Source organism: Idiotropiscis lumnitzeri, chromosome 2 (assembly GCF_059441095.1).
Source record: "Idiotropiscis lumnitzeri isolate Australia: NSW breed Sydney's pygmy pipehorse chromosome 2, RoL_Ilum_1.0, whole genome shotgun sequence".
Classification (NCBI taxonomy): Eukaryota; Metazoa; Chordata; class Actinopteri; order Syngnathiformes; family Syngnathidae; genus Idiotropiscis; species Idiotropiscis lumnitzeri.
This window is the reverse complement of record NC_142392.1, coordinates 5,485,148-5,505,757: the sequence shown is the minus strand read 5'-3', so window position 1 is coordinate 5,505,757 and position 20,610 is coordinate 5,485,148. Positions and strand designations below refer to the sequence as shown.

At 43.6% G+C, this 20,610-nt stretch overlaps 2 protein-coding genes across 4 annotated transcripts in view; one reads left to right on the top strand and one right to left on the bottom strand.

The window, feature by feature from the left end:
- syn3 (synapsin III) overlaps positions 1–15,382 on the top strand; it is a 54,176-nt gene extending 38,794 nt beyond the window's left edge. For 2 of the 3 annotated variants that reach the window (XM_088289102.1, XM_088289101.1), the window contains exon 14: positions 325–1,215. In XM_088289102.1, coding sequence (XP_088145228.1) covers positions 325–448 — 124 coding nt within the window. In that variant the 3' untranslated portion in view covers positions 449–1,215. Of the gene's footprint in view, positions 1–324; positions 1,216–11,345; positions 11,413–15,310 lie in introns of those variants that run through there. The other variant, XM_088289103.1, reaches the window with a different exon arrangement.
- rerg (RAS-like, estrogen-regulated, growth inhibitor) lies at positions 7,180–20,502 on the bottom strand. Its single transcript, XM_088289105.1, has 5 exons — positions 20,291–20,502; positions 17,709–17,849; positions 10,234–10,290; positions 8,793–8,866; positions 7,180–8,708 (listed from the first exon to the last, which is right to left on the bottom strand). Exons 2-5 carry the CDS (start codon positions 17,767–17,769, stop codon positions 8,298–8,300), a joined length of 603 nt encoding a protein of 200 aa, XP_088145231.1. The 5' UTR covers positions 17,770–17,849; positions 20,291–20,502; the 3' UTR covers positions 7,180–8,297.
- Between the last annotated feature and the right edge of the window lie 108 nt (positions 20,503–20,610).

Here is a 20,610-nt window from a genome sequence, read left to right as displayed (position 1 = left end):
CTACGGTGCATCTGGAAAGTATTCCCAGCACTTGACTTTTTCCACATTTTGTTACGCAACAGTCTGATTCCAAAATGGTGACATTTTTCACACACCGCCACATAATTGCATTATGAAAAAAAAAAAAAAAAAAGCTGTGAAGGAAAAAATGAATTGATTCCTTTTTGGAATCTGTTTGTAACATGACAAAATGTGTAAAAAAAAAAAAAAAAAAAGGGAATGACTTTTCCAGCTTCAATCTGTGTGATGGCGTGGCGTCCTTGTGAATATATTCAGCTCCTTCTTTTCCGTCACCGATTGTTCAATGCTCCGTTTGCCGCGCAGCAAATCGCAGTCGCTGACCAACACCTTCACCGAGACTTTGCGGGGCAACGTGACCGACGACGAGGCCAAAGCGGAGACCATCCGCAGCCTCCGGCAGTCCTTCGCCAGCCTCTTCTCTGACTGAGGGCCTCCTCCTTCCTCCTTCCTCCTTCTGCTTCCTGTCGGTCTGTCAAGGAGTCGCGCAGCGCACCTTCATCTTGTCCTCTTCTGCCACACCTTCGCTACTAGAAAGGCTCAAGTCTTCCCTTCAAGACTTTTGATGTCAAACCGAATTCCATTTCACCGCCTTTTTTTCTGTGCTTGCTTTTCTCTTCATATCAGAAGCACCTTTCCGGTTTATTGAGTTTCACGCAGCATTCCTCCGCAAAACGATGTCGCTATTTGCCACCTCGCTCGGCCTTTCTAGTGGCGAAGTATTCCGGTCACAAGTGTCTCGCATTCCTCTGCTCGATATTTAATAATCTTCTTTTGTCAAACCGGTGGAAGTGTTTATTGCGCTCATGTTTGGTCTTTTTTAAAAAAAAAATAGAAATTAATTTCACTGCTAAGTGTGCGGCTTTCCATGGCAATAATTTGACATTATTCCAGTCAACTCAAGAGAAGTGGAGACGGTGTTTCCCCCCAACTTGGATTTGTTATTGCCGAAAGATGCCACAAGAGGGCGACAAACCATCAAATCGTCGGTTTAAGCTAATTAAAATGTGCATCAATAAAATAATTGATTGACACAACATAAATGCAGACGCTGAAAGTCCAATTTTGACCACAAAAGGATTTTTAATGGAATTTATTTATTTATTTTCATGTTTAGTTAAAACAATAAGTTTGCATTTATTCATTTTCAAGATATTTTGGGAAAGTTCCAAAAAGTTACAGGAACAAAATGCAGATGTTAAAATAAAAATCATATATCAATATTTGATTTAAAAGCAAAACTTTTTGAAAAATCGAATTGGAGCTTGAGTGAATCGTTACGATCATGCAAGAACCTCCGAGTGCTCGATGAAGCTCCTCAACTCACTTCGTCGTCACTCCTCAGCGCCAAGATGATTCTTTTAGAAATAAATTATTTATTAATCAAATCCCTGAATATGTGTGGGGGGGACACTGTCCACGGGGCTCACCAGCGCTATTCGCCAGCTCCTCATCCTCACTTCCGATTTAAGTAACGACTCCTTTCCCTTGGCCTGACATTACCAAAGTGCTTTTAAGAGCCAAGCGAAATAACCCGGCGCAGGCTGTCAACCTTTGACCTGAGCGCCTCCATGCAAATGGTGCAAACGCCGTCGTCTTCCGGCCTTCTGCAATTTGTATATTTTTCTTCAAGGATTTCCATCCTGGTGTGGGGGAGGGGGGGGTGTGTTGATGGCAAACTGTTGCCGCTATGCGCAAGCAATCATGACGTACTGTAATGTTAGTATTAAGCCCCGCCCCTCTCATCTGTGAACTGGTCGTATCTTTCCGTTGTTCTAATGCATGAAGCTGTGCAAATGTACGTGTGAGTGGAGTGGGTGTGTGCTGCGTGGTAAACGGTCAAGAAGAAAAAAAAAAAAAAAAACTCTGATTTGCAATAATTCTGTTCATATTTGGAGGCTCCTCTTTGTGTTCACCAAGAAGCCGCACGCTTGAAGGGAGGGTGGATGAAAATAAAAATATTGAGTGGGCGTGTGTCCAGGCTAAATGAAATTCAAATGTTGGGTGTTCTTACATTTCATTTTGTTTAAAAAAAAAAAAAAATTATATAATGTGCTTCAATGTCAACCACAGCAGGAAATCTATAACCAGTGGCAAAATAATACTTTTTTTTTTCTCCCCCATGTCATCAACTTATGCACTGAGTCAAAGGGACCAAATTAGCATTTTAGAACCCTTTTAAAGTATTTTGTGTTGTCCTTTCTGTTAAAAATTTTTTTTTTAAATTGCGTATCTAAAACTGCAATGTGTAAAAGCCATAACCAAACGATGAGGATGCGCCACGCAATAATGTTGCATCAAGTTTTGCGAGCAGATCGTAAATTGCTTTCTCCACTGAGCAATGAAACAAAAGTCGTGACGAAATTGGAACAGAGCTGCAGTGTTTGCAAACTACCTCAAGTTATGCACGGAAAGATCAAAGCTTCTCGCAGGTCGACCACTGCGACGCGACTAAAACGGCGTCAATTCAAATATTGATACAGATACGATTGATTGATGGATTGGATTTAATTTTTCTTCTCGTACCGAGTTTTTTGGGAGCTTGGCGAAAGCAGCTTAATGTCGCGTTGGCGCCGTTAATTGACAAGCCAATGTGAATTGATGTTGCTGCCATCTAGCTGTGGGTGTGTAAATTGCACTTAAATCCCAAGTGACTGTCATCTAGAAAATTTTCCAAGTCAAAGCACCACTCTGCTTCAATTTAATTACAATTTTTTTTTAGTTTTAGGATATATGAATTTTTTTTTTATTCTACGAAAAACAAATCGCATAGCTAGTCGGCGTCCTATTTTTATTTATTTTTTTTAATTTCCGCAGCCAACTCGTCGTATGTGAATCGAGAGCAACCTCTTGCTGATAAATCCTCTGTTGCTCCGTTTGCTCAATTAAAACATAAAATAAAATAATTAAATGACAAATGTTTTCGTTAGAACGACTTCTAACTGTTCTTCTGCCACGGCAACTGATGGAAGCAACCGGACTCGTTCCGGGAAATCGTCATCTTGACATGCTAATGACACGCGAAGGAAGATGACTTCGGCGTGAGTCGCAACTTTGTGGCAGTACTGCCTTTTTTGTTTGGGATTCTGTTCGTTGTGAAGTATGAAATATGCAGCCAATGAAAATTTAACGCACAAAAATTATTATTATTTTTATTTTTTTGTTGACGGGCGTGCAAAATTGTCGTCATTGTACTTGCAGAATAGCCGCCCCCGCCCTTTCTCTCTGTATCACGTGCTTCTTCTTCTTCTTCTGTATATCGGTGTCAATGTGGCATGAATAGCAATCCTCCCCGTGTGCCTCAGGTGTGCTCGTCACGTGTGCTTACTTGTGAGAAGTGAAACACATCTCATGTGTTCCTGTCATTTCCCGCCGTTGTTTCCTTTTCTTTTTCTGTACAATTTTCTCCCCCCCCCCTGCCATTCAGACTGGTGTTATTAAAAGTAACGACTTTTACAACACCTGGCTATGAGTTGCGCTTTTCTACCGCACGCATGTCACGCCGCAGAACTTCACACGTGCGAGATTTGAAATGCTTTTTTTTCTCCATTTATGGTCATTCCGAAAACTCGAGTCTCACTTTACCTTGAAACAAACCCGCAAATACCAAAGGGAGAATAAAAACAAAAAAACTCTTCATCGACTGTATTTTATTCGTGTTGGCGGGACTCCTTTCATGCGTCGCAGCTCAAGCTGTGAAATAAACTCCAAAATAAACTCCTGAATGGCCGCGGCATTAAGTACACGTCATGAAATAAGTCATTTATTTGTAATTGAGTCATTCGTTGACTTTGCAGTGTGATGACTTTGGAAAAAAACTTCAGGGATTTGTATTAGTAGATAGAAAAAATGAATAAATAAACTTTTCCCGAGTACATTAGAACAAATAGTGATTTTTTTTAAAATTTGGTTTACTTTCATTGATTTAAACGTAAGACACACAGGTGAAGATCGTAAACATGAGTAATTAAATAAATAAAATGCCGGCAGAAATTTTTCACAGTGGTCTCTTAATTTTGTGTATTTATGTCAAGAAAAATATATTTGTGTTTATATTAATTTTCTTTTTTTTTTTTAAAAGCAGACATATTTTTTTCCTTTTTTTTTTTTTTTTTTTGCTCAAGTCAAATATCTTTAATTTTTTCAGATACAGAAAATCACCCAGCTTCATGCTTCGCTTCTTTAGAAACGAGGCTAACATCTGTTAAGCTTGAAATTCCGGCTTTGTCCTCCTTCGTGACGAATTGCTCCATTTGACTCAAAGGACTTGCAAAACACGCCCCCCCCCCCCCCCCCACTCTTGTATCTCTTCATCTTCTTCTGTCCCGCTGCTCACACTCGTTTCCTTACATACCAGACCGCTCTGCTTGTCTTGACGGCCCCGATGCTAATCTGCTGTTACTGTGCTTCTTCTGACATGGTCGACTTTGGAATGTCCAATTGTGCCGCAGGTCCCTGCCTGCCCGCTGGCGCCGCTCCCGCGAACACGGCCGACCTGCGGGCTCGTCTGTCTGTGTCGGTGCTTTCCCACACACTCTCTCATTTTTTTTTTTTAATTTTCAAGTTCACATCTTTTTTTTTATACAAGGACAACATTGGAGCAGATACGGAGGGTGCGCATCCACGTTGGGGTTGTTTGGCCTTGTGGAGGTGTGCGCGCTCCCGAGTGTTCCTTCAAATTTTGTTTGGCGCTGACACAATCGTTATGTCGTGCTCGACGGCTGTTTGACGTTGCATAAGTGCGGAAAGGTTACTCACTCTGTGACACACTACCCCCCCCCTCCCCCTCTTCTTCACGCTGCCCCAAACAACCCTGACACTGCATCATCATCTGCATCATCCGAGAGGAACGGGACAATGTTTCATCTCGTATCCTAGCAACAGCCAAACTATTCGGTGAGGTCAAAGCGAGGGAGCCGGGGTAATTTTATTAAATACGTTTGTTGAAACTGAAAATGATAGCGGCGAGTGGATTTTATTGTTGGGGATATTTGAAAGGGGTTAATAACTATCTGGAGGTGCACCCGGCGGAGTGCATCTTCATCTTCCACTTTTGCTTTTGTGCAGTCAAATGGGTGCAGGGAGTTCTCGTCACCTGTGAGTCTCAGACCTGCCGCCTGTATACCTCTCCACTGCTGGAAGAGCTCAGTTGCCATGGAAACTATCATGCTTCTTTGCGCACCAAAAGAAAAAAAAGAGAGTAAAAAGCTGGAGAGGAGGAAAAAAGTTGCATTAGGCTTTTTTCCTCTCATGGGAATAACTTACAGTGGTGGCGCCTTGAGATATGAGTTTTTTTTTTTTGGTTGTTTTTTTTGTAGTGTGTAAATGTTGGAGTTAAAAACATATAGTCATGGCGTAGTTAAATAGAAAGTGAAGAATTGAACCGTTTTCGTCACATTTAGTGCTTCGTTTCATCTGACATTGTGCGACTCCTTCTGATGTGCAAACTTTGGCCACCAGGGGGCGGTGTTATGTCACCGTAGAGACAATCAATAGCTGCAATATGTTGCTATAATATGTTTATAGCTCACCAGTCATGGGACATTGTGATTACCTAGGAATGTTGGTGATAAAATGGAAATATTTGAATGGAATTAAAGCGTTATATGACAGTTTTGTACTTCAGAAGTTTGGATCAAACTGGAAGCGGGTTGCATTAATTTAATAGGAACGTTCCATTCATCATTAGACCAAAAAAAAAAAAATCATCAAAAGTAAAGATGAGATGCTATTTTTGCTCCCATGATCGAATCTCAAGTACTCTTATAAATGCACAAAATGTTCCAAATAAAAATGTCATCCACTTTCCAGCCGCACAAAAACATCTTCACGACGGCGACCTTTAAGTCAAATGGCTCAGGTTGCGTTCTAAAGTGATGCCGTGGAAGTAAACGCAACTTTAAAACATGTTGTCAGCTGCTTAAAGAAGAACGATGTGTTGTTTGTACGAGCTGGAAAGAGAGAGAGAAAAAAGGACAGTGAAAATGTTTATGAGGGGAACTTTACTCTTCTCTGCAGGGCTTTTAGTTCCTTTTCGCTAGGAAACTCAAATTCCATTCTTTCTGTCTCATAATGGAAAAATGCCATCAAGAGGGAAACATAAAAAAAAAAAATCAACGCCACAGGAAAGCACTTTTTATCATCTTCCTGGGATTACGTTGTCTGCACGTTCAAATATCTTCGCTGTTTTCCCAATCCCCCGCCGTCTGTCCGTCAGAGCGATCTCATGGTTGTTTATCAACGTGTGCCCAAATCGGCGTGGAGCTAATTTTACCCATGAGCGCCGATACAAACAGGAAGTACGGCCAGATGAATCTTTTTGCAAGTCCACAAGGGGCTTATTTGCACACCGGAGACATTTGTTGTCCGCGGAAGACGTTAATGAGATCAGCAGAGGGATGGTTGGTGTCCAGCAAATAGACACGTCCCACGCGTCGTGTTCGTCTTGAGAATGTCATGCAGCGTATTTATTTTATTTTATTATTTTTTTACTCTGGTGCTGTGACATTCTCGCCATTGAAGCCAACACTTCCATGAAAAAATAAATAAATAAAATAATTCACGTAAACAACAAAAAGAGGGACAGCCGCGCTTCCTGCTCACCCCCCGCCCCCTCTCGTGACGTCAACGCCAGCTGAAATCACAAACCGTGATGCCAGCGACAACTTTTGCGGAGAGTTCTTTTTACTCATTCGCCACTCAGTCATTGATGATTCGTCGCCGCGCTTTCGACCATCTGTTGATTTTATGTTGCTTTTATTTCAGCGTAAGAGAAACCTATATGAGACCCCAAAAAAAATAAAATAAAATCGAAAATAAATCCGATATTCTTTTGTGTAACAGATTTTTTTTCACCGCTTTTGTGGAAAATGATCTTGAAAAAAAAAATTAAATCGTAATATAGCGTGAAACCATTAGAATTCGATTCAGCCCAACTAAAAATGTCCATTTTCTCATATATTTTTTTTAAATGTTAAAGTGGTTCCCTCAAGACATATTTCCAACATAAATGTCAAAATCGGACTCTCTTTCTCTTCTCTTGCACTGCTAATTAGTTCTGAGTGTGTAATGTGAAGTGGAAGGTGCCATTATCTAAATGTGATATTTTACAGCGCCTTTTTTTTTTATTCAAATATCCGAACATACAGCAAGATATCAGTGTGCAGTGCATCTCGTTTTTAATTAAGGGCACACATCATTTCGACAGGTCACATTCAGAAAAAAAAAAAAAACAAACCCCCGCATGGGTTTAAAACATACTTTGACTGTCCATGTCAGCTGTGATGCAGCGGCAGTGCTCAATTAAGGCTTACGAACTGTCGAAGACAGTCAGTTAGTATGGACGGGATTGTTTCTCAGGACATTTTGAGCGTTTGTCCTACGCAACATCAAGTGGCGCCTTGTGATACAAGTTGCAATTGTTGTGGAAGTAGATAAGATTCTGCTTTATGAGCTATTCTTCGTATCGTTATCAAACAATATAACCATGCGGTTATATTGTCTGTCTACAATTAATCGACAGCTAAGTCTGTGATCGAATTCATAAATAATGTCAACATGGAATCAGACGGATAATCAAAATTTTAGGGATGTTATGGAGCAAATTGGGGATTAAATCATCATTAATTTAGGTTTATCAGATTCAGTGATTAATCGTCAAAATAATGGACGGATTAATTGATTATTAAAATAATTGTTGGTTGTAGTTGAGTCCGAGTCAAATAAAAAAATCTCGAAAAGCTCTTAAGTCAGGTCATTCATATCTCAAGGCGCCACTGCGCTCATGGCTATGCGCTCTTTCTTTTGATTGATAATCATGTTTTTTTTTTTTTGTTTGTTTGTTCCCAACTGACCCTTGCTGACGTAACACTCGACACACACGTGTACCGCATACGATATTCCCACAGATATGACACGGAGCGCCCGCCTGTTTGGTCGTCATGAATGCTCAATCGCAATTATGCGCTGACTCACTTATGGAGACGGATGAACAATGCGACCGACCTCCGAGAATGAATCCATCCATTAGGTGACGATGTTATCTACCTGCAGTCGGAAAGTCTATTTCCGTCCCTCGCGATGGAATCGACCCGCTCGGTTAATTATCGTTTTCAGGGAGTGTGCACCAAAGGCATGATGGATTGCACTTTTTGGGTGAAAAATGAGTCCCGACCGAGTGCAGCCCCATCGAGTCCGCTTGGGAGACAATCAACAGTGAACGTTTGCTGTACATGAGAAATGTTTTTCTTCCTTCTTCCCGAGAGTGCCCCCCCCCCCCCCTAGCTGCTGATCTTGGTCAGCATCTTGTTGATGGCCTGCTTGACGTGCGTGGTGGAGCTGCGGCGTCGGGCCTTGCCCTGCACGGCCTTGCGCCGCCGCACCTCGCGGCACAGCTCGTGGAAGGCCTCGGCCACGGCGCCGCCCTCGTCGGCGCACGCCGAGCACTCGTAGAAGGCGCAGGCCATTTCGGCCGCCAGCCGCTCGCCCTCCTCGGTGGTCACCTGCCGCACGTGGTCCAGGTCGCACTTGTTGCCCACCAGGACCAGAGGCACGTTCTTGGGCTTCTTGACCTCTTCCAGGAGACTCCGGAGCGGCGCCACGTCCTCGAAGCTCCCCCGGTCGGTGATGTCGTACACGAGGACGAAGCCGTCGCCCCAACGCATGTGACCTTCCCTCTGCTGGTTGTCCTCCTGAGGACGAGACGTGAGGGAGGCGGAGTTAACCATGGGAGACCGCTCAATGCTCCTTGCGAGTGTTGTCATTTTTCGTCTGACCTGGCCTGCTGTGTCCAGTATCTCCATGGTGACGACCTCGTCGTCAATATTGGCTTGATGGCGATAGGTGGATTCTGTATGGCACAAACGATACGTCTTTTTTTTTTTTTCGTGGAATTTCTTTGATTGTGTTTGCTGAAAGAGTTACTCATTGTTGATGCGCAATAACCGCGTCTTCACCTCTGGCCAGTGCGAACAAGCAGGATTCAAGCTTCTTAATTCCGGTTTAAGCTATCGGCTTGAATTGACCCGCTTGTAAAAGCACATCTGTGTCAACAAAAGTCCCCTTGTAATATCGAGAATGTTCCGGGATTTGGCGTTAAATATCTCAAACGGGGGAGGGGGCGGATTGTGATTGTACGCTCAATTTTTTTTTTTGTTGTCTTTCGCGGCTGTAGTGCGTCATGCGTTTGGTATCGGAACAAAGAAATGAATTTTGGGGGTTTGTCAAAAATATCACGCGGGGTCAAAGTCGAAAACAAGAAGAACTTTGCTTGCTGATGGCGTTTGAGTTGCACGATTATCTTGAGCGGCCAGCAACTTTAACCACTTGTGACGGATCTTTTGAACAACCCAAAAAAAAAAACATTATTTTTCGGTTCAAGTCGTGTTATGATCGACCCCCCTTTGAGTCGCTGGTGCTTTTCCTCCGGTGACGTCAGTGAGATGTCAACAAGAGTCGGGCGGCGGGCGGGCGGGCGGGGGGGATTTATTTGTTCGTCTGGAGGCTGAGAAGACTCTGGGGCTTGCGTCCTATTTCTAGAGCCATCACTCTGCCGGCCGCCGACAGCGCCCGGCGTGTTTACGCGCCACCACCATCTCTGTGCTGGTGAGCAACGTTCCCCTTCGGTATAAATGAAAGCTCGAGAAAGGTTGCCGAACGCGGTTATGTCATTGGTGCTCTCGTGTTTTTTTGTTTTTTTTTTAAAATGCGCTTCTGCTTCAAGGCTGGAAGAATATCTGCACCATATTTGTTTTCAAGTTTCTGTGCACAATCGGGAGTTGCATAAGTGAGTTCAACAGGATAAAAAAAAAAAAAAGTAATTAGAAATCAGAAAGACAAACGCGCTCGGAGTGATCACGAATTTCTTGCTGATTTCCTGACAAAATGTTTGGACGCACTCCAAAGTGCTCTTATTCCCATTACGCTCCTCAAACTATCTCTCGTGGTAACCAAGGAAGCACTCAGCGTCCATACCGGACTTCCTTCGGTGACCGCAATGATCTAAAATTCTGCCCTCAATGCGCGACGTGAAATTTCCATTTCTTTGCAAGAAACCGGCAGAGTACAAATGTGCCGCTTACTTAATTGGCATGAACAGCACATTGAGGAGCACGGAAGAGATTATATTTTTATAAACGCAGGCAAGGCAATAAACTGCTAATTACCGTGCAATTAAAGCTAATTGAATTTTTTTTTTTTCTCATAGCAATCTCTTACCAAGAGTTGGGTCGTATTCCCAGATGAAGCGTCGAGTCAAAAACCTTACCACCAACGCTGCAACAAAAAGACAGATTGGACACAGCATTATATTTAATATGAAAAAATAAAATCTGCAATCTAGTCCAAAAGCGAAAGCCTTAAGCAGCCCACCTTCGGGTGTTCCCTCATTTCTCCAAAAAAACAAAAAAGACACCAACCCGAGAGTCCAGTGACTCATTTTCTTAATGGTGGTCCGCCAACAAGTTTTCTCCCGCTGCCGTTAAGGGCGCAAGCGCCTTTTTTCATGGATTTATTTCGCCTCATAAACTTGCAAGGGTAGAGTGTGAAGGCCAAACATCATTACCTGGAGATGCTCTGCGCCACGGCGGCCTTGCCAGCCGCCCTCGCCCTCGCATCCCCTTTGCAATTTAAATTGTAAATAATGTGTGTGGCGCCGAGCGAACGAAACCAAGTGGAGGTTTTATTTTAGCTTTTTTTTTTTTCCCCAAATTGCAGATTTTTAACTTCAAAAGTCGCCACGTTACCACATCAATTTCAATTCAGCCCTAATCGAGTTTGTCCTTGTAATGAATCCAAAAGCAGTAATGCCTCTTTAAAATAAAATAAAAAAAAAAACAAAAAAAAAACATTTTTAATTGGATTTGTTCGACATACTCAGGCATTCAGATGAATAAAATACGAAAAAAAAAAGGCTACTCAAAAAAAGGCAACATTGTGTGCCGCCGTTTATGGATGCAAAAAAAAAATAACAATTTGTCACAATTTGGTAAATTTCATGTTTTATTTTGTTGTTTTTTTTAACAAATTATTGACAAATCTAAAGTGTTGAAAATGGCTACTATGTTTTTTTAAGCCACTGTTCTATCATTAAAATGCAAGGATAATTGAATTTCTTCCTTAAAATTCCAATAAAAAATGGCGACACTTGTATCCTCTAAAGGCCAGCAGGGGGCGTCCTCAGTAACTTGACATTGGACTGCACTCTATTACCATTACTCCTGAGATGATATGCTCCTAAAAACAAATCCATATGATATCACTTGTTGTTTACGGTCATTGCGCAGCGTTCGGCATGTGCTCACGCTTTCATTCCCCGCGTCATCCCGCAGGAGCTGTCATGTGCCTGAGTGACTCCTAAAAGAACCCCGAGAGGTCCACTTGACTCCACGCATTCAGGTATGTTTGCGTCGACGATGAGGCGACTTTGCCGCTCCAGCTACGATCCATTATGAGCGGGCCTCTCTTTTTCTTTTTTTTTAGCTCCTAAGTAGCCAAAAGGGACGGATTGAGAAAAAGGCTTTGTGTCGGCCACAGTGCTTCTGCCACGTTTCATTGCACTCGTATGGAACTCATAGCGGTGCTGCTCGTCCTCTCAATTTGTCATTTTGCAGACAGGGAGGAGCTTTGCCCCAGTTCAAAATGTGCTGCATCACGACACGTGATGTGTTGCATCCCACTAGCACGTGTGCCTAATATTATGACCGCCGCCCAGCTGCAGTGGCCTGGATTCCACCGAGGCGGAACAACCGAGCGTGTGTGAGGTCCGCTCCTCATTAGACGTAACATTATCTCCCCCTTTTCACCGCCGCGGGAATAAATGTATAGGCATGGAAAAGAGGAGCCTTTGTTGACGGGCCTGAATATGAACATCGTGGCCCAGATTCCCGAAAGGATCGCAGCGGGGTAACAAGTGCACGCTATCGCCGGTCGGATGCGCATCATCCGCTGCCAATGCTCGACTCTTAATTTATACCGAGCCATGGCACTTAATTAATGCTGCGGTGAAATCGCAAGGCTTTCTGTGACTCGTCCAGTCTGCAGATGCAGCTCAAACTTGCGTCGCGTTTGAAGTGTGGCGTGAAAGCAAGTTTCCACCACACCATGGTTTGGAACTGTAAACCCTGATTTGGTTTTGTTTTTCCGCTGCGTTTTGGTTCGAGCAGAGCGCATTCCACCAGCCATTATGAACTACATTTAATCCCAGAAATTTACCCGAGAGGAAACCCCTCAATTCCAGCGTTTTTCTGGATTTTAACCGATTTTGCGAGACCAGCCGAATATTGTTCTCTTATGCTAAAAACACTGAGCTATGACGTAAAAAAAATAAAATAAAAAAGGCTAAGACGTATAAATACGTCTTTGGGAGGCGGCGACTACGTTTTTGAAAACGTCTATGTATGTTTTATGGATTGAACGAGTGAAGCATGGTGTCTTGCTTGTATGGATTTGCAATTTAAAACGGCGTCCAACTATCTGCAAGTCATCAAAATATTTTTGGGGTCATTCCGAATAACCGGATTGAATTTGACCCGTCCCTGAACGGCAATTTTAATGAAACCATGACACAAAAAAATATTACCGCTTATTTTCCATGCAATTTTAGAGATAGTAACCACGGGGAATGAAAACATTGCAAACACAACAAAGCTTTTCTTGGGCCGTTGAGTCGCAAAGTTGTTGTCGCTTCGGGACAAACAAAGCGGGGAGATTTATGGTCATGATTTACGACCTCGCAATTTGACGTGCAAACCTCAGGAAGCATTTCAATCAATGCCACCGGCAATGACCTAAACATCCTTTCCATCAGTTCGTCGTCCTTTTAGTCATAGATTTTGCACGGCGGAAACATCGCCGCTTCACTGCAGGGGTCGCGATGACGCCGACGCTCGAGAGACAGCCCAGACAAATCATCTACAAAAGCAACAAAGCCGCTTCCTGAACAGGAGGTCAGGCCCCCCGGCTCCCCGTCGGAGAGCTTTCCCAGAGTTCCTTTCACCGGCCGCCTCCCCCTGCGGCACGTCTGCGTCCAGAACGGCAAACTTCTCACAATATAGAAAAATGTTGGGAGTCCGAGCAAGCCAATATCAAATGGAGATGGAGCGAGATCCCCTCTCAGATTAGATAGTCAGACTTTGTGTTTTTTCCTCCCAGGCAGCCCTTGTAAGAACACACTGCACTGTATTTAATTAAAAAAAAAAAAAAAAAAGATTCTCGAGACGTTTTTATGACATCGCATTTGTGGTTCTCGTCAACGGCCATAAAGTGAGAAAGCATGATGACACCCCGCGAAGAGCTTACGGAAAAGGACTCGCTAAAAGCTTGCCGAGCCAATTAGCCGTCTCAGCTATTTGACGATTAGCGCTTTGGCGCTTTGACTTTTTTCCAACCAATATGAGACCACAAACCGAGCGCCGGCGAGCGCGGCTGCTAATTGATTCAGTCATGTCAAACCGGGCGCGGAATTTCACCGCATGCTGGCTCGAATGCACAGTACATGACTTTTTTTTTTATTTATTTTTTTTATTTTCTGTGTGTGAATGATTCAGTTGACAATTTTAAAGTTAAATACAACTGAACTTGTGTAGGGAGCAAAATATGTTTCATATGTCATACGCAAGTAAAAAGAATTATTTGAGTTTGCGTAACATTCACAAGAGCTGGCCATATGTGGTGTATTTATTTATTTATTTATTTATTTATTTCCCTCTCCAATACAACGAGGTTTGAAACCACAGTGCCGATGTTTGTGTCTTTAATGCAATCCAATACGGGTCAGGTAAAAAGTCAGACAAACTCCCCTCCGGCGTGCTTTTGAGCAGCTCCACAGGCAAATAATAACCAAGGTCTCGGAAGGGCGCTGGAAAATGGGACACTGGAGTCCTCATTGATTTCACACCTCGGGAGAAAAAAAAAAAAGCAATAAACACAGCTCACATTCCGGAGGTTACAACAGGAAGGGCGTTAGGATTATTTGTCCCCATTTTGTTTTTTTATATCTTTTCTTTCCAACAATAGCACCACAGTGCCATTTGAGCCGAGTCGAGCGCCACACCTTCGTGGAGGCGGACAATCCATTTGGGGATTTCTTATGTTTCGCGCAGCTATTATGAAGTTGTGACTGGAAAAAAAAAATGCTCATTCTTTGAATTGTCACTTTGGCTATCTCGGGGATGAATAGTCGTCGTTTTCACATTGGAACAATCATCCCGAAAAGAATTGGGCCCAATTTGAAGAAGTATCCATTGCAAATGAAATAACTTAACAATAAATAATTTCCTGAAAATAGAGCAATCTTCACGTTCACGTAATGCAAAAGGCTTTTTATAAGAAATAAAAATGGTCAAATTTGAGATTTACAACCGTTTGAGTGCTTCACAGACGTTTAATCATAACGCCGAGTTGTTATACAGTGAATGCAATGCAAATATGCAAAGTTTCCATGGCAACCAAGTGCAGCATTTGGCGGCCGTGTCAAATTGTTTTCGGAGCACAGTGCTTTTCCGACACGTGTTTTTCGTACGCGACGTTGCGCCACCCATTGTCATGTCGGCTTGAAAAATCTCACCACGCTCACAGAAGAGAATTCTCCTTGCAGTCATCTTTTCTCCAAGTTCATGAAGGATCTTGCGCAAGCCATTAAGCGACATAAAAAACACTTAACATTCTCGGCGGCAGACGCTCGCTCAATCACTCTGAAAGCCACTCGGGATTGTTTCCAAGTCGCTTATCGGAGAAAGTAAAACCGCCGCGATGGCTGATAAGACCCGCTCGCATGTTGCACGCTGCCTTTCGTGCGTCATCATTTGCAGCTGGGGGAATGTTCTTACCAATGCAAAGAAATAAAATAAAAAAGTCATTTCCTCGATGTCGAGGATGATCAGAAGAAAAAGAGTGGCGAGTAAGAAATCATTTTTTGCGGGTGGTTGACAAGAGATGACAAGCATTGCCGCAGGCCGCTTCAGCTTGTGTTGCTTGATTTAGTTCCCCTGCCGTCGTAAATTGTCTCGAATAACGAGTTCTTCGCAACATTACTGCCCGCAGTGCAAAATGTGGAGCTTTGAATTGATCTACAGTCACAGCAGCACATTTTGGGATTTTATTTTTTTTTTATCTCATCCTTGCATCTTTTTATGTCACGGTTTAGCCTGGGTCGTTAGCGGAAATTAGGGAGTTTTCCGCATGGAATTATTTGAAAGTAATTTATAGTGCGATGTTTTTTCGGGACAATAATTTATGGTATATTTGCAATTGAATCTATGAATATAAGTCATGAAAATATTTTGTATCATTGCAGACCAACATTTCCCGATTTGGCGGACGTGCACGCGAGGCAGAGGCAGAAGGTGGCCGACCGAAAACAGCAGGATTAGTGGCGTCGACACAGGTTTGGCGCTCTCCTTTTTGTTTTTGTTCTGCTGTCTGGCCTTCAGACAAGCAAAGCGCGATGGTGGGGTGGGGGGGGCGCAGCCGGGGGGGGGTGGCGTTACATGAAAAGTTTCACAAGCCTGGCACACGCGTCGACTCACGCACGCTAGGAAACGTATTTGCTCAAAGTGTTTTTATGAAAGCGCACACCTCCGTTGTTTTTACAGCAGACGGAGATTACATCAGGTGAGGATTTCTTATCCCGCCGCGACTTTATTGGTAATCCGATCGTTTTATATCGCACTTTATGAAGTCAGGAGTGACGCAAATCAAAAGCCGTGGTGAAAATTCCCGGGAATTTTTTTTTTTTTTTTTTTAAAGTTGAATTCATGTTTTTCAAAAGCAACGTTCGGTGAGCCGGCGACCCAACACAAACAAACGCTGCGATTCTAACATCAGCTCCTCCGCTTTTGGTTTCACGACAATCGCCAATACTCACAAATCAGACAAATGTTGCCTTGAGTTGAGAGCGCCTTTTAAGAGCTTTTTGGTGAGCACGCCAAGATTCCTTTACGGTGTGATCAATCAGCTCGCCTCCAGCGTGGCGGCTCATAAACAACGAACACAAACAAGTTTTTTTTTGTTTTTTTGTTTTTTTGTTTTTGTTTAGTTTTTTGGTCGATTCTATTGCATTTATTTTTTTTATTTTATTTTTTTCTGACATTTTTTTTTGATGGAGCCAGGAAATGAGCCTCAACAATTTGTAAATTGCACAATATAAAAAAAAAAAAAAACGTTTTAAGCTCCGTCGACGTGAGCATATGGAGTGTGTGTGTGTGTGTGTGTGTGTGTCCGAGAGAAACATTGGCCACTGTCTTTGTGCGCTGACTAAGCAGCTGCAAATTGTCAGAGGAGCCACAGTTGATTTGATCCACTCTGCTCCTGATTAGCGGTGGGTGTCTCCGCCGGGGGTCCACGACACACAAACATCACCGACCCCCAAGAAGCCAGCGGGGGCTTTTGTTCATTAGCACGACTCCAAGGAAAACATTTCGTGACGTCAAGATCGACAGTCGAACCTGAATCGGCGTCTATTTTCGTACACGTCGATACTGATCTCATTACAGATTTCCTCAACATGAGCATTGGGTTTCGTCGAGCCGGTTTGCTAAATTAATAATTGATTCTCTGGTGAGTGCTCCCGCTTCTCGCTCGCTTAAAATTGGTCGGATGACATTTAATGGGTGATGAGAGACGTCAAAAGAACAATGGCATGACGTTAACGATCACAATGCGGCGAATTAAAGATAAGAATGTTGGAGACACAAAAAGTCTGTTGAATTTTCAAATATTGATTTTTAAAAAAAATTTTTTTTTTTTGGGACGCTTCATTAGCATCTGCGAATCACTGCTAAAAGTGGCGACTATGTTTAGACGAGAGCCGCTCATTGTTGTCCGCATCTCCGGGGATGCGAGGCGCTTCAGACCTGCCGGGCGTCTGCGGCATCCTTCTCTGCGTGTGTGCGCTTATTTTTTTCTTTTTTTGAAGGCGCAAAGAGAGGCTTATGCTTGATGACGCACGTGTACGGAGAAAAGGGCTCTTGATGAGAGCAAAGATCTACCGGACAGATAAGGTTGATGGATTCACTGTAGCAAGGCAATCAGCGGCTTTATTTGGATTGGATATGCCAAATACCGATGGAAGGAAGGCAAGAGCGCACCCCCTTCGCACCCCCCCCCCTCCACCCCCAAAGTGATTCATGTGAAGTAAACCGACTTTTTTTTTTTTTTTTTAAACCCATTTTTCTCATTTTGGCCTGCCCGCGTCAAAGCAGTAATCAAGTATACTGATTATCAAGGATTTGGGGGGGATTAAATGCGCAGAAGGCGAAGCCTTACGAAAGGCGGCCATTTCAAGGGCGATGATGTTCCGGCTCCATTGTCATCTTTTACTGCTACACTCTGCTAAAATGAAGGACAAGAACTCCTTGGTTGTCCTGCTTTCCTTTTTTTTTTTTTTATTTTGGCCGAAGGAGAATGTTTTGAATTGCCAATAACAATAATGACCCTTTTTTGTTTCGAAGGACACGTAAGTGGGCATAATGAAGGCATTCATGGCGAATCTCAAAGGGAACCTAAAATTGCGAACAAAGCAGGGCGGAATTTATGCCGGGTATAAAAACGCTGACAGGAAATATTCGCAAACGTTTTGATGAGGCTCACAGAGCCAAATGGATAAACATGCTAGCCAGCATGTAAATAGTGTGTCCAGTAGGGGGCAGTCTTCACATAATTGTGATGATAGAAAAGAGCACAGCCTTCCTTACCTGACTTGCCCACCCCTGCCCGGCCTAAGACGGCGAGTTTCACCTCCGGACTTTTGGCCATGACGGCAAGCTCGGCGAGCCAATCGGCAAGCTTTCAAGTCAACCGGCCATCTCCCGGTCCACACGGGGAGAAAACGACGTCTGTGGGGAAAGCGCAAAGAGCAATTTGTTCAAGTTGCTGGGTACACTCTGCTTCTATTTTGGAAAATGAAAAACAAAGAAAAAAATAAAGTACGTCAGTGCCTATAGATGTTGTTTAAAGGGAGTGACGAACCTCCAAGGGACTCACGACACACACACACACACACACACCGAGGGGAGCTTCTGTAATCATTTCCTTATTACGCTGGCACACACATGCCCATACATGGCAGCCATGTGCTCCTCTCTCGCTTTTGTGGGGGGTCGAGCTGACATGCTCGAGCAGTTAATGACTGATTACCTTTATTATGAATGGACGTGCTGAGCGTGGTAGGCACGCGGCCATGTTGGAGCAGCCCCAATGTTACACTTGTTGACAACATGAGTTTTATTTATTTATTTATTTATTTATTTATTTATTTTTGTGCTGCGTTTATCCGGAGTGGCACGTGAATTAGTACGTGAAATAAAAACCAACCCTGGTTTTCTGTCTAAATGCCTGCTACGTTGGCAAGCGGCTTTTGCTGCTGTTAATTGATTTTCTGCAGCCTAATTAACTTCCCCAAGATAGCCTCGGCGATATTAAATTGGCTGCGCCGTGCGCCGTCCTTTTCATATCAATAAGATGAGAAAAATGCTTTTGGCTGCAGTTATTCCATTGATCGTTTTTTTGTTTTTGTTTTTTTTTTTTTATACAATCTGTCTCTCGCTCCCTCTCTGTTTATTTTACAGCGAGCAGATACAATATTTCTGCAGTCGGAGAACAACTCCCACGCAGCGGCAAAGGGGAAACACCACCGAGCGCGTCTCCCTGCCAACGTGTTTTGCCATTTTCCAGCGTCCAAACATTTCCTGACGTGCACACGTATGCATGCAAACACGCGCACGAGCTGCCATCCCCAATGGAAGTCAACCCCCCCCCCCCTTGAGCAATCGCAAATTTAATTTAGGAGATAAATGCCGAGAAACTGGTTGGCGTCCAGACAAAAGTGCACGTTGTTATATTAAAAGAAAGCAGCGTGTTGTTGACACTGACGACAAGAAAACTTTCCCCGAAACAATAACAGGCAGAACTCAAGATTTATAGAGCTTAGCAAAATATTATTTTAGCTCCAAAGAGTCAGCAAATGTTTCCATACGAAGTTGATTGAGAGTCGCCTTTAAGTGACAGATTATTGTCCTTGGCTGTTTGTCTCGCCACATGTTCCTTTTGGCACATAAAACCAATCGGCGCTTCATTTCCGTTCAGTGCCGGGCGAAAGAATGACATGATGATGAACTGCCTTTCGTGAGCAGACAATGGACCAGCTGGAAATAAGAAGATGATCAAAATAACTTAAGAACTTAGGTGCGGATGCCAATTTTAATTAATGAGATTAGCGGTCACGTTGGCAAAACTACAGAAGTCTTAAATTAGTGCGCTTCTTTTACCCTTGGGTGGACCACCTCCCTTGTGAGACTCTAATTGTCCTGTCAAACTGAGTGCATGCATTTTTTTTTTTTTTTCTTTCCTCCAGCCGGGTGCCCGTTTGTCTTTTTTGTGCCTTTGCTGCCCTGAGAAACGAATCGGGGTGGTGCTGAGGTTGGAGGAGATTACAGAGTGCAGACTTCCAAACCATGGGAGGAGACCTGCTGCAGCACATGCTATAGAAAGACAACCGACCGCAGCCCTGTCATCAAAATACACACGCGCTCTGGACTTGTGTTGTGACAGCAATTGTGCACCGAGAACACGCGCCGGACGCCAAACGTGAACACCTGAAAGATTTGAAAATGCCGACTGATGTTAAAGCATCACATGTGTTATTGCAGTTACATTCCTTCAGCCTATTATAGTGCACGGATCGACTTCCAGGTCCCAATAACAGATCGTTAACTTATCAAGCCTTCATTTCCTCCCGGTGATGACTTGGAGTGCGGCAACGTCGCATCAGTAATGATGAGCGAGCAAGGCCAACGCACAGTTGGCAAGGGATGCGCGGGGTGACCCCGTAGTCCGCTCACATGTGGACTATTATGCAACAGCCAGGGACGCTTGTGAATGTCAATTATGTCCTACGACTCAAGAAGGAGAAGCGGAGGCGGAGGAGGAGGAGGAGGAGGAAATAAGTTGGAGCTGCACATGCACATGTGTGGAGACCAGCATGGAAACTAAGATGTTATGTCGATTAGCGACACAGAATTGTAACTGCTCGACTTGACACCGTAACAAATAACTTGGGAGCACATAAACTGGTTCTCTGTTGTGAATCTGTGCCTTTTAAAAGCAGAAATGAACCAACATGGAAGCCTATTTCTTAAAGTGTATCAGTGTGACACCACTAAATGTAAATCAAAGAATGGCAATGATCACAAAAGGCACACTTCCCAGTGGAACAACGTTGCTGATGTACTCATGTTTGGAAAACCTGACTGACATAAAAGCACAAGAGAGGACTCACCAATGACTGCTGCAGCCAGCGATGATCTCGTTGGATGAACACGGGAGGGGATAAAGGGCAGAAATTAAAGTATCCCTCCAGGTAGCTGTGGTCCCACCACTAGACGGATGGATTGAAGAATGGGCGGCTCGTTGGTTTAAGGGACGGAGGGAAGATGAACAACAACTCCCTCGCTCCTGTGAATGAACCTCAAGCGGGCGGCCGGCAGGAATATAAGACGCGGAGTTCCCAGCGGTGATGAGCGCTGCAGTGCCACCAAAACAGTGCAAACAGCGACATCTAGTGGAGGCTATTGACGACACAGGGAAAACCCACCTTAA

Coding starts and splice junctions, on each gene's coding strand:
- rerg (XM_088289105.1), bottom strand. CDS start 17,769: ATGGCCAAAAGTCCGGAGGTGAAACTCGCCGTCTTAGGCCGGGCAGGG. Junction 8,867..10,233: donor GGAATACGACCCAACTCTTG/GTAAGAGATTGC, acceptor TGTGCCATACAG/AATCCACCTATCGCCATCAA. Junction 8,709..8,792: donor TACTGGACACAGCAGGCCAG/GTCAGACGAAAA, acceptor TCTCGTCCTCAG/GAGGACAACCAGCAGAGGGA.